General features: G+C 40.3%; 1 protein-coding gene across 4 annotated transcripts in view; it reads left to right on the top strand.

Moving 5' to 3' along the window:
* Positions 1-14,296, top strand: part of Enox2 (ecto-NOX disulfide-thiol exchanger 2) — a 288,302-nt gene that overhangs the window by 212,222 nt on the left and 61,784 nt on the right. For all 4 annotated transcript variants that reach the window (XM_037198912.1, XM_037198911.1, XM_028894264.2 and 1 more), the window contains one exon: positions 8,861-9,016. In XM_037198912.1, coding sequence (XP_037054807.1) covers positions 8,861-9,016 — 156 coding nt within the window. The remainder of the gene's footprint in view (positions 1-8,860; positions 9,017-14,296) is intronic.

Raw genomic sequence — 14,296 nt, 5'->3', positions numbered from 1 at the left:
ATTCTTTCAGATACTGGGCTCGGTCAAAATAGAGATCCAAAAAGTTCAGTCCTTGACTTCAGCTCAGACTCCTTTGGTGGGGCAAGAAAATACATACCACTGTAGTACAATGTAGGAGGAATCAGAGGAAAGCCTTGTATACAGTGTTATTTTACCCAGAGTGCTAGAGAACAGTGCTGGTGAGGGAAGGTTCACAGAAGAGGTACTTTTGCATCAGAGGTAACTAGGAGCATGTTGGGGATTGAGAACTGAAGAAGAGTCTGGAGAGAGGAAACAGTGAACATAATCAGAAAGTAAGCAAGAAGGGTGTGGTGACACGCCTTAATCCAGCACTCGGAGAGAGCAGGCGGATCTTGAGTCGAGCAGCTGGTACAAGTAAGTCCAGAAAGTGAAAGTACACAGAGAAACGTCTAAAAAAACCAAAAAAAAAAAAGAAAGAAAGTAAGCAAGAGAAGGTGGGATAGAGACAGTAGTGAACTACTAAGTTCAAGCAGATCACCTCATTCCACAAAGATGTTGACCTAGCTTATTAAAAAAAAAAGATTACAGTATAAGAAAAATAACTCTACTGCAAATAAAGTGAATCATCACCTGGGAAAATATGAATAAGAATTGAAAGAGAAGACAGTGTAAGAAGGTTAATTAAAAGTCATATATATTATATAATATATATATATATATATATATATATATAAATCTCAGAACTGCACTGTCTCCAAAGTTGAGAAAAAACTGACCAGGCAAACAGAATGAAAAAAGAAAAAAAAAGGGAATGAGAAACCTGATCAGTTATGAAGATAAAATACACCAATATTCCAGTTCTAGAGGAAAGGGAAACATGTGTGTGTGTGTGCGCGCACATGTATATATCTTTGTGGTGTATGAAAATTAGGGTGCACCTGTGTGCTGTTTGGAGGCCAGAGAAGAACATTGGGTGTCCTGCTCTATTGCTTTGTTCCTTATTCCCTTGAGACAGGGGCTCCAGTGAAGCCTGGAATTTGCCATTTTGTCTGGGCTGGCTAGCCAACAAGCCCCCGGGATCTACCTGTATCTGCCTCATTCCACCCTACACTGGGGTTAAAAATGTATCACCATATCATGCCTAGCTTTTCCATGGGTGCTGGAGACCCACACTCAGGTCCTCAAACAAGCACTTCACTCACTGAGCCATTTCCCCTGCCCAAAGAGAAACATTCCATGATCCTTAGTTATGTGGGTTTGTGAGACTCTATTTCCAAAAGAATTCTTTCATGGAGAGTTTCGTAGGTAGGGGTTCATAATGAGTGAAATGCTTGAGTGCTCTCAGAGAACTGGTGCATTGCCCCGAACTAGTGGATATCACTTTCACTAGTCTGCTGCAAAATATAAAAATGAAAAATATAATGAGGTTTTGAGAAGCCGAATTTGATTGACTGAAAAGACTGTTCTTTATTCTGAGAGTATCAATTTCTTAAATTTTGGGTTTTAAAATGTTCTATCCCCTATGAACTGCATGAATGACACATCGCTTAGATTCTCTGTTATTTTTTCCCATATGTCTTTTCTTGGCAAAATTCAGAGGTTTACAATCTTAAATATATGTACGTATATAATATTTTTATTCATCTCTAACATACAGAAATTTAGAAATTATGGATAGATTAGGAAATGTTCTCATTAATTCTCCATAGGTCTGCACAACATCCTTGATTGAGAATTGAGAGCATCAGATAGCCTAAAAAGGGAAGCACAAGGTGTAAATAAATTGGAAGGACTAGAGGGAAGATGGCTAGAAGGGTAGATGTTTATAAAACCTCGAACTACAACAATGAAGTTCCGGAACAGGATATGTGGGACCAAAGCTAAGATGTAGGAGTGGAAAGATTGCTCAGTGAGTGTGCCGGTTTGAATGGGAATGACTCGAGAGCATTTGAATGCATGGCCCATACAGAATGGCACTACTGGGAAGTGTGCCCTTGTTGCAGTGCATATGGCCTTGCTGAAGGAAGTGTGTCACTGTGGGGGCTGGCTTTCAGATCTCCTAGATGCTCAAGCTGTGCCCAGTACAGTCTCTCCTACTGCTGCCTATAGATCAAGAAGTAGAACTCTCAGCTCCTTCTCTGGTACCATGTCTGCCTGCATGCTGCCATGCTTCTTGCCTCTGAAACTGTAAGCCAGTCCCATTTAAATATTTTCCTTCATAAGAGTTGTCGTAGTTATGGTGTCTTTTCACAGCACTAGAAACCCGAACTAAGACAGTGAGTAAAGACACTGCCACGTAATCCTAACAACCTGAGTGCAATACCCAGAACCCATATATAGGTAAAAGGAAAGAACTGATTCCACAAAGTTGTCCTCTGACTGCGCCACTTGCACACATGTGTGTGCAAATGCATGTGTACACACAGTTTTGTTTTGGTTTTTTTACAAAAGAAGCTCAAATCAGTCTGCTAGCTTATTTTCCATTGTACATGGGCCAGGCTTTATCCTACCTCATCTTGCCTAATGGGCTAAAATAGATGTCCAGTGATCTACAAAGACATGGTAGGTGCTGGTGGAATTTTGTATGCATTGAGCAAAACTTTGGGAATGTGTGTTTGTAAGAGTTCTAATAATTAGTCCAGGGTCATCTTGCAATTTAGCCAGGCTGCCTTTAGAAATCTGAATTCTTTCTTCCTCTTGGCTGCCTGTGAAATCTTCCAAAGGATCTGTATAGAGAGAAGAGAGTCAGGATTAGAATCAGAAAATATCAACTATTAAGCCATACAGTGGGCATATGTAATGCCTTTGTTTCCAGCAAAGATGGGAAACTTCTAAGATTTCTAGAATTTTATAAACAGGCCTAGTCTTAAGAGTGTTCATCATTCAGTTCTTCCGTAGAGCAATAGTGCAGCGACAACAGCTGCCTTGTAGGCTCCAAAACATGATTATAATAATCTGAAAAGACTCATTGTCAGTCTAGTCTGAGTGTCTGATGCCTTCCTACTCTGTCCCTATAAAAACAAATAACTCTATTAACCTATCATACCCCATACCAATCAGACTGGATATTCTTCTTGTCTTTTTGGGGTGAGATTATAGAAAATGCTTGACACGTGCTTAGAACATTTTAAGCATCCAGTAACTAACCATGGTAATGATAATAATTGATGACAGTATTCTATTTGCACGGTTGTTTCCAAACTAGAATATGATTTTGCCTTATTCATTTCGGCAACACTTGGCATAAGACCTGACACCAAAGTTTAGACTGAATGTAACACAAATTAGAGAGCCTGCCTCTCTTTAGGGAACTGATATAGGACTTAAGCATTGTTAGAACACTGCTGAGTGCTGTGAATGTGCTGTTGATGTTATGATAAGCCTTTATTGGGAGCATTCCTTTAATGTTTCTTTCCTTTGCCAAGTTAAGGTGTTAGGGTGGAACAATTTGTTTCTCAAATTGACAGCTATTAGACCTTATCTGGTGCCATGGCTTCTTTGAGCAAAGAACTGCCAACCAAGCAGCCAAACTGCCCTCATATCAACACTAGCTGCTCCGTACACTCTGTAGACACCTTGAAGAAACTATATGGCAACCACAGATGTTTGCTGCTAGTGCACAACTCTAGTCCAGGGAGGAATATCCCTGTCATGACAGCTACGTGATTTTTAAGAGGCACATTCTATAATGCAGCAGATGTGAGTTTACATACATTCATTAATTTGAATGAGGGACTCCTGTGATTAGGATAAGCATGGTTTCACATTTGCCTAAGTGCTAGTGCTACCATTGGTCCAAGCACAGCCCTTCATTCCCGTGAAAGTGTACCTTGATTGGTGCAAACTTCCGTGATACATCCCCTTTCCAGTTATATAAATGGATTGTTTGAATCGCTTGTGTAGTAATCCTGGAGACACCCTCCTCTGCTGTTCCCTGATGTTCCAGCATTCAGCCCTTGAGTGCTGCTTTCTTGACTCAATAATCTTTACCAATGGTAAAAGCAAACTGCTGGGAACACAAAGAGGAGAAAATAGGACAGCAGCAGTAACAATGACAGCAATGAGAGAGCAACTGAACAGTTTCAGAGAGTGGTGAAAACAGAAACAATAGAAAACAGAGACCTCAAAGCAAAGCCAAAGATGAGAACCTGAGGGCTCTGATCATTAGAAGAGTGCCAGAGAGCTACCAGTCTTTAAGGGCTAAGGGCCTTGGATACCCTGAACCCAAAAGCTTTGTCCATGCCACTGTCAAAGCCTGAACATCCCAACTCTCGGGACCAGAGTTATAACAGTTGTCACTACAGAGCTCTAGATCCAGTACCTGAGATCTGTGTGAGAGCTTTAAAACTAGAAGGCACTGTCTGCTTCTGCTATCTGCTGTCACCCCTACCAAGTGCTGCTATTAACCAAAGATAGCTGCCATGTTTTAGAGGCACTGGTGGCTAAAGCCCAGAGTAATAAGCCTCCAACTTATGTCGACAACCATAAGTGTATAGTTTCTAAAGCCTGGACCAATGTGTCCTAACTCTCAGGGATTATATCTCTAAAAATGGGTCTTCCACTCAAGCCCCTAGGTTTTGGGGTCCCGAGGGCCTAGAACTGCCAACTGGAAAATTTTCTCCTCACCTACCCACAATTTCTATCCTGGTAGAGCAAAGGACCCCAGCCAGCTGATTGGTAACAGATTGATGGTTGGACAATTGAATAATAGCATAGACCTACTCTTGTCCATTCCCACTCACTGGCCTAGACATGTACAAAGTGTCACATAATATTATCAAATTTGGGAAATAAAAGTTGTTAAGTAGCAAGAAAGCTTAAGTCTACACTGAAAAATTACTTGAAAATGTGGTAGATCTACAACTCTTAGTCTAAGCAGAAAGCTTGCTTAACTAACTCAGAATTGACAGAATTTCTAATAGGGTGGGAATTTGAAAATTACGTAACTCAAGCCAATATTTTATGGCCTACCCAGCAAGAGTCAAAAAAGCTATAGGAAATGGGTGGCAAAGAAGATATAATAAAAGCAAAATCAAACAGAGAAATTTTTGTCAAATGAACTTTGGAGGAATACCTTGACCTTTTGACAGCCTTTATGTATGATTTCAAGACTCTTTCAGGTGTTAAAATTCTGAATAATAGGTGGCAATAATGCATATGTTGGCAGTACTCCACAATCCAGACTAAGAGCCAGAAAGGGGAAGGAATTTCTTTTCTGTTCTACTCCCAATGTGTTTTAAATTTCACTTTGATTTTTCAGATCCTGTAATACTCATATAAAGGCCTGGATCTCATTGCTTTCCCCCAATGGCATTGGAAATCCAGACCTATTTTGTGTCTTAATGGTTAAATATAAATGAAAGAATAATGAATGGGATGGGAGCCTTTGAAATGTCGTAAACAACTGCCCTCTAGCAAGCCCTCTTGGGCAGTTTAGCCTGTGGAACTCTTGACATGTTGAACTAAAGGGAGTTTATCTATTCTGTCTTTAGCCATATGTCATGAATACATTTGCTTTTAAATGAATTTATAAAATATTAATGTAATCCTACCAAACTGCAGAGTTGTGACTACATCCATCAGAAGTTATATTATCCTATATATTTGTTTGTCTCCATCTATTAATAGCCAGTACATGAATACAGGCATTTCTTTCTCAGTAGAAGCAGCAGAACTTGTTTAATGAAGTGATGTTTCTGTAATGTGTGGTAAGGTGGACTTGTGAGTGACAGAGCTATATGAATAACAATGAGGAGGCAGGCAGAACAATAAGAGGATCATTTCGATACCAGGGAAAAATAGGTGGAATTGTTTAGGAGGCATACAGTCTAATCTGATCTTTTCCTAAAGAAAATTAACAGTTTGTAAATGGGTGAGATAATGTTAACAATTTCTCCAAAATCTTCTGCACAAGGAATCAAATTCTCTAAACACACAAATGGCACTCCCAATCAGGGTGCTCTTACTCAACTGCACAGCAAGACAAAGGGTCATAGACCTTAAGTTCTCCAATATGAAAAGGGAAACTAGACACCTTCCCAGGCCCCTGCATAGAGCCTAACATAGAAAAGGCTCATCATAAATGTTTGTGGACTGTAATGGTGAATGTGTACATTTATCACATACTGAATTAGTGAGTTTATCAGTATGTGTTTCACAACTGGCACAGATGAAATAAAACTTATCTATGAGGACTGTCTTCCTCAAGGTCACATGCTATTGAGTATAGAAGAATAAAATTCTGAGAGCCTCAGGAGAGAGAGGGTATGTATAGGTGTGCATGCATATTGGATGGGATAACATATGAGGGTGGAACCTAAGTGTTTTTGTAAAATAGAAGAGCTCTTGAGAAAAACTTTTTTTCTTCCTAAACTTCTCTAGGATGTTAGCACTTCAAGAAGACAGACATTAGAAGATGGAGATGGCCTAGCTTGCTTAGATCTTCTTTGCAGAAGGGCTTGTCCATGTAATATTCTCTTGTCCATCTTCCCAGACACAGGGTTCCTTCAATACTTGGCATAGTAGGGCTAAAGTTCTGCTCCTCTTGGAACCACAGAGTCCCACTGCTATTTATATCTGCCTCCTCTGGCATATTAGAGAACTACTCTGGAACCTCAGGGCCACCTTAAGGACAGCCTTACAAACATTCTTCCACTGAGCTCTGTGGCTAGCATGGTGAAGTCTTTGGGAGTAGGGTTCACTACTACTAATGCAGCTGTCTCTTCTTCATCAGAACAACCTTTACAATGCTTTTTTTTTTTGCAGTACACTGTATACATACCTATAGTGAGATGAGTATGGGAAATGGAAAGTCAAAGACACTTGATGAAGTCCCTTCTCTCAAAGAACTTTTTTTTACACATCTCAAAGATATTTTTTTTACAGAAACAATTTAGACAATGAAATTAGGGCTACTCTTAGATCAAAACAAGGCCCTTGCTCTCAGCTTGTACTTCACTGGGGGTGGGGAGCACTCCAGGCTTTCAAAGGCTTATCTTGCTATTTTCTAAGTCTCTCTCTAGCGCTAAACACTGGCTAGGAAGTCAGTGCCATAAGATCAAGTACCAAGTCCAGGGCAGGATCTGTTTACTCTACCCATCAGAAGCACCTTTCTTGAAAACTGTAAATTCGAGCCGGGCAGTGGTGGCGCACACCTTTAATCCCAGCACTCGGGAGGCAGAGGCAGGTGGATCTCTGTGAGTTTGAGGCCAGCCTGGGCTACCAAGTTAGTTCCAGGAAAGGCGCAAAGCTACACAGAGAAACCCTGTCTCGGAAAAAAAAAAGTAAAAAAGAAAAGAAAATTGTAAATTCCCCTTCCATGTCAGTGACTGATCAGAACTGACAGTGTACTTGAGTACAGAGTCCCAGCTTCACTCTAGGCCCTGATGGGCCCCAGTTTCTATTCATCCCATTTGGGGTACTCTCCAATCCTCTACCCCATATATGGAATCAACTAGATACCTCTAGAAGTTTCAGGACTTATGCCTATGGAATCCTCCTGGAGTCTTCCTTCTAGGAGAATGGTCTGGCAAATAAATCACTCCAGTGGCTAAAGTTGTATGTTTTTGCAATATGTCACTTGAGATTGTGCCATTAGAATGATATTGCTGTTGATTTGGGATGAATCAATTTGTATACATATTTAAACCTCAAAAAGAAGCTGTTTGGGTACTGTCTTAGGATTTCTATTGCTTAGTTAGGTCATGAAACAGTATGACCAAAAAGCAAGCTAGGATGGAAAGGTTTATTTGGCTTACACTTCCACATTGCTGTACATCACTGAAGGAAATCAGGACAGGAACTCAAACAGAGCAGGATCATGGAGGCAGGAACTGATGCAGAGGCCATGGAGGGGTGCTGCTTACTGGCTTGCTTCCTTTGGCTTGCTCAGCCTGCTTTCTTATAGAACCCAGGACCAGCAGCCCAGGAGTGACACCACCCACCATGGGCTGGGCCCTTCCCCATTGATCACTAAATGAGAAGATACCTTACAGCTGGATCTCATGGAAGCATTTCCTCAACTGAGACTCCTTCCTCTGACCACTCTAGCTTGTGTCAAGTTGACACACAAAACCAGCCAGTACAGGTATCATCATACTTCCTAAAGTCACACCTCTTTGTAAAACAAGAAAGCATTGTAAAGTAAAATAAAATCCACTAACAAAAAGTTTGATCAGAGTTTAGACACAGAATGAAGAATGCACCAGAATAATCTACAAAGGACTCTTCTAGTGTGTAAGACTTAAGTCTTGAAGAACAAGGAGAATTCAGAGGGCTTCAGACAATTCCAGCCAGGGAAAACAGCATGAACAAAGACACTCAGCATAGTTGTTTGTTGAGCCACTTTGTACTGTATGTTATGCTAACCACATCTCATTCTTCATTCTATTTACTCCTCATAGCTCCCTGGATGGTAGCAGATATAAACCATACTGCAGCTGAGAAAATGGAAGTTCCTATTGCTAAGCAAATGATAAAAAGGAGAACCTGTCTCCATGATCCCCAAAAGTGCCTACTGTTATCACTATACTGTAAAAAGACAGAAAAGGTACAAGGGACAACAAGAAGCCTTGTCAGAATAGAGCCAAAGATGTGTACTGGAAACCAATGGAGATGTGATCCTTAGACAAAGCAGAGCAATGTTATAAAAGATGCTGAATGTCAAACAGACATGACTAGTTACATAGTCTGGGATCAAACAAAACAATACCTACGTCATGAAAGAAAAGTACATAGATATATGATAATTAAGACTATGAATGTTAACTAAGAAGAGGCATTTGTTTGTTTTGCCTTTGTTTTACAAAGACTTTTTGATTTGATATTTATAACATTCTGCCTCCATTTGACCTTGCCTGCTATCATTTATTGCCTTTTTTTTTTTTGTCTCCTTTTTCAGACTTCGATCCTGCCCTTGGAATGATGACTGGAATACCGCCAATAACTCCAATGATGCCTGGTTTGGGAATAGTCCCTCCACCAATTCCTCCAGATATGCCTGTAGTAAAAGAGATCATACACTGCAAAAGCTGCACTCTCTTCCCTCCCAACCCAAGTACTAGCTTTTTGCTTTTGGTTGTTGTTTTGTTTTGAGTATTTAAGCCACAGTGTTTTAGAGTTTCTTCTTTTTCAAAAGAATTCCTAAGTGCTTCGTGGCCATAGATACACAAGCTTCCCCTAGACAAGAGAAATGGAAAGTTGTTCTCTTACTAGGAAAGGCTAAATGTTATGTACAGAACAGTAGATGTTTGTGTGCTGCTTGCAGTACAAGTGATGCAATGTGCCTAATGCCATCTGACAGGGAATTCAAGTGTGTTAGTACAGAAGGAGGCACCCAACACACATTGCTCAACACTATCATTTATTGTAGCTAGAGTTTTCCTGCCTGGCCCACAGTCAGGACAAATCTTTGTCACCCACCAGTCCCACAACTGCTCAGACCCAACCAAGTAAACACAGAGACTTATATTGCTTACAAACTGTATGGCCGTGGCAGACTTCTTGCTAACTATTCTTATAGCTTAAATTAATCCATTTCTATAAATCTATACCTTGCCACGTGGCTTGTGGCTTACCGGCATCTTCACATGCTGCTTGTCATGGTGGCGGCTGGCAGTGTCTCCCTCCTTAGCCTTCCACTTCCCAGATTTCTCTGAATTCTCCTGTCTGTTAGTCCCGCCTATACTTCCTGCCTGGCCACTGGCCAATCAGTGTTTTATTTATTGACCAATCAGAGTAATTTGACATACAGACCATCCCACAGCACTTCCCCTTTTCTTTAAAAAAAAAAAAAAAGATTTTAACTTTTACACATCTCCAAAGCCAGCTTGGTATATTTGGGAATTTGGGTATAGCTTCTGTTACTACTTCCTGCTGGAGGGGGGTGCTATATATTATGGGGACACAAGGAAAATTTTAGGATTATGGAGTAGTCCATGAGGGTGTATCGTCTGAGCCAGTTGCCTTGAAACCGTTCTAGATGTTGGAGCATCTGGGCCTTGGTGTCATCGGAGACCTTCAGGGGGTCTTGGCTTGTCAAACCTGATGTATCTTAATCTGGAACAAATCCATAGCCTCTGCCTTTCTGTGGGAATAAAATCAGAGCCTCTTTTCCAAAGCAACATATCCTTAGATCCAAATTTTGAAGTCAAGGTATCTTTAGCTTTTACAATCAAATTTTTGATTCAGTTACAAATATCAAAGAGAACATAACCTAGATTCTCTATGTGGTAGCCATCTTTACATGGCTTATTTTTTATATTACCTTGAGTCTATTGCTTTAAACTGCACCATTCTAAGACTGAAATGGTGCTGTGGCTGCTGGCTCCGCCCACTTCAGCTTCCCAATATGGCGGTGGTACCTTTTTTGTCAGCTCTGGAAGCCATCAACTCTCAGAAATAGTGGGTCTATGCTTCTATCAAAGCAGCATGTAGCTACTTGCAGAAGCCCAGCTTAATGTACCACTTGTAGAGGCCTCATTCCTGCCATACTGTAGGTCGAGCACGCACGCCAGGAACCCACCATAGTAGCTCAAAACACAAGCTGCCGCTAACTTGAAAGAGACAACTAGGAACTGTTTTTAGCTCCATTTTACAATCTTTTTTCTCAGGTTTTAGGTGGAAACTCTTGCCAACCCGTTGGGCGCCATTTGTAGCTAGAGTTTTTCTGCCTTGCCCACAGTCAGGACAAATCTCTGTCAATTTATAGCTTTTTCTTTTTATAATTGATCCACATACTAGTGATGGCAGAAACTGAGTATGGTCTGAGCCCACTTGAAGCCTTTGCCTGTGAGAATATGCATCTAGTGCTAGGCAGCCTCCATTGCTATGAGCTAGTCACACCACCATCACAGTCATTCCACTGACTGCTGATCACCTTATATACTCCAATATACAGCGAGGTGAAATTCAGTTCCTTGGAAGGGCAAAGAGGAGTGTTGAGACTAAGTCAGACTACTTGTAGCCATGTAGTCATGCAACCCATATAAAAATGTTTAGAGGATCCAGCTTGCTGGTAAAGAATAGGCTTTTCTGTAGACTTACTTTAACATGTCTATAATATTCAGATGGCTGTTTCAGCTAAAATTTAACAGCACTAATCTAATTTTTTCCAGATCCATATTTTAAATAATTAGAAACTATTCCTCCATGTGACCCAAGCCTTATTTATGTTTTTCCTAGAGTCCTAGTGGTACTGCATGGCATGTCAAGGAAGCTCCTGCTGTGGTGCTCAGATTAGAAATGTTGGTTTAAAAATCCATCTGGCTATTTAGACCATAGACCAAATGAACTTGCCTCATCAAGATAAATATGAGCCTTTAACATGTGTCTTCAGACAAATATTTTATCCTCTACCATAAATAGGAATCAGTTCATCATGAATCAGATGCTGCCAGGGACCCAGATTCTATTTAGTGTGACTTGCTCATAACTCAGAGGGTTCTAGAATCAGTCAGAGTTGGCTTGGCAGGTCCTCTTGGCCACTTTTGCAAGTGAAAAATGATCTTAGTGCCTTCTGGGCTTTAACTGAGTTGTTAACAGGGTACATCTTTTCAGACCACTTAGAAACCTATGAAGCCAGCATCTAAGAAGACTGTATTTAGGAGAGTATTTTGTTCTGAAGAGAATTAGGGAATAAAGAAGAAAATAGTCTTTTATAGCACTCTGTTGACAACTCACATAGCCATTCCTGGATTTTGGTTTTATGCGTAGCTGGAAAAACAATACCATTAATCCACTGTCCCAACACATACTATGTCCCTTTTCTGCCCTTTCTTCCAGCATTTTGTGTTCAGATTAGAGAAAGATGAACATCCTCAATAATTCCTTTATCATGTAAAAACAACCCCCGAATGTAGGCATTGCCGATATTAAAACTGAAAAGGCAGAATCCCGCTGATTTAATCATTCATGTATTATGTGAACAGCCTGTGCTAGACTTTCATTATTTTAGTAAAGTCTAAGCTCATAACCTGTATTGTCCAGGGTGGATGCAATAGATGTTCAGCTTAATGGTCCAGTTTCTAAGTCTCCAGAGAATAGCACAAGTATCCTGTTTTGTTTTGTTTTGTTTTGTTTTGTTTTGTTTTGTTTTGTTTTGTTTTGTTTTGACACATAGTCTGCATTATTAAACAGTCTCTGAATGCATGTCAAAACATGTCTTAAAGAGGTTGTAACTTCATATTCTGTAGTTAAAAAAAATAAGTACATTTCTCAAACACATTTTTACCTTTCTCTTCCTGCACCCATGGTTCCTCGGTTCTGATTTGGAAGGGCCACAGAGTAAGAAGGCAGCCTTTACCCAACAGCCCAGTCATTTACTTCTTCATCTTCGTACTAAGGAAGGCTGACAGGGCAATTAATGCCAGTAAATGAGTGGCTTCTGGGAATGAATCTGCTTTCAAATTGAATTCAAAAATAACACTCTCATGAAGCTTAAATCAGACTGGTGTTTTATTTGCATTTTAGAAGTGGATTTTGTTTAAAGAGAGGTACTCAGATTAATTGTGTACAAAAAACACCTAGCTAAGGCATCTCTCTCTTAAATCTTTGCTGAAAGTGTGACAATTGTGCCATTTGTTATTAACAGTGGGAACTTGTTTTTATAAAAGTTAGACAGGAAAGCAGGCAGTTGATATGGCTTGAACCCCTTATTATCTCTAGGGCCAACCAAACCTAATTTATTGTAAGGCCTTGATTAAAAGTCCCACTACTTACTCCTGCCCGTATCTAGTATATTCTCTTATATTCAGCAGCCTCTGACTCCAAAGTCTGTCTCAGCACTAATATCCTATTATTCAGAGATAATCTCAGTGTCTTTAGTCACCATTCAGAATGCTTCTAACTCTTGTTGCTTTTTATTTTTAGAAAATAAAAAATATTATTTCCTTCCCCTGTCCCACCAGACTATCCTGCTAAGAGCTTGCCACATAAATAGAAATGTAACATTATCCTAGGGCTCTGAATTCATAGTCTAACTCAGAGGTTATTAATCTTCCTAATGCTGTGACCCTTTAATACAGTTCCTCATATTGTGGTGACCCTCAACTATAAAATTATTTTTGTTGCTACTTCATAACTGTAATTTTGCTAATGTAGATGTAACAATCTTGTTAAATAAGAAACACAGAGCCAAATGCAGAGTTAAAAGCCCAAGAGGTCAGAGCAGTAGCTAAGAGCTGAGACTAAAGCCGCCTTCTTACCACCCACTGCTGCTGCCGTCCTTCCCCTGAGAAAAAGAGACCTACTTCCTGTGTGTCTGTCTTTTTATTGACTTTCTGTTCTGCCTTCTCATTGGTTATAAACCCAACCACATGACTTCCTCATCACTGCCTGTCTCTACAGACCTCCAGGTCTCTATGGTTGGTATTGAGATTAAAGGCGTGTATCTCCATGCTGATGGTGTCCTTGAACACACAGAGATCTGCCTGTCATGTGATCAGGATTAAGGGCGTGTGCTACCACTGCCAGACTTCTGCTATGGCTTGCTATTAGCTCTGACCTCCAGGCAACTTTATTAACATACAAATAAAATCACATTTCAGCACAAATAAAATATCACCATATTCTACTGTTATGAATCATAATGTAAATATTTGTTTTCTTATGCTCTTAGTTAACCCTTGTGGAAGGGTGGTTTGACACCCAATGGGGTCGTGACCCACAGGTTGAGAACCAGTGGTGTAACTCCTGAACTCAGAAACCCCTCCCTGCTTTATTACTGTGTTCAGTCCATCTTTTCTACTTGCCACATACCTACCCTTTAGTCAGGTTCAAGAACGCCCTGACCTCATACCCTTACCTCCAGGCCAGCTCCAAGTGTACTCTCTTCCGGAGTACTTTAACATGGGAGGTACTGAAATTAAATCTGTAGTAAATCCTTTTAATACATTTATATCTAGATACTAAATCCAATGGAAGCACTGGATTTTTATTCCTTACTTTATCTTTCTGCTGTATTTAGTACTATTGACCCATTTATCCTTCTTGAAAGCTTAACTGCTTTGAAGGAATAAGAATGACTCAGACCAACCAAAGACAGAAATCAAAAATAAATATTAAAATGCAACATGATGAGGAACCCCAACATTTCAAAAAGTAAAAAAGAAAGAGGGGGCTAGATTCTATGGGTAACGTGTTTGCCATGCAAGCCAGAGGACGTTAGTTTAGATCACCAGCACCACATAAAAGCTTGTGCATCTCTCCAGCACTGGGGAACAGAGGCAGGCAGATCCCAGAGGTTTGCTAGCCAACCAGTGTAGTTAATTAAGGGGCTTCACGTTCAGTGAGACGCCCTGTATCCAAAAAAAAGGCAGATATTAAAAGAGGAGCATTA

This window comes from Peromyscus leucopus, chromosome X (genome assembly GCF_004664715.2).
Source record: "Peromyscus leucopus breed LL Stock chromosome X, UCI_PerLeu_2.1, whole genome shotgun sequence".
Lineage (NCBI taxonomy): Eukaryota > Metazoa > Chordata > Mammalia > Rodentia > Cricetidae > Peromyscus > Peromyscus leucopus.
Note: the sequence above shows the minus strand (reverse complement) of the source record. Positions and strands in the feature narration are given on the sequence as shown.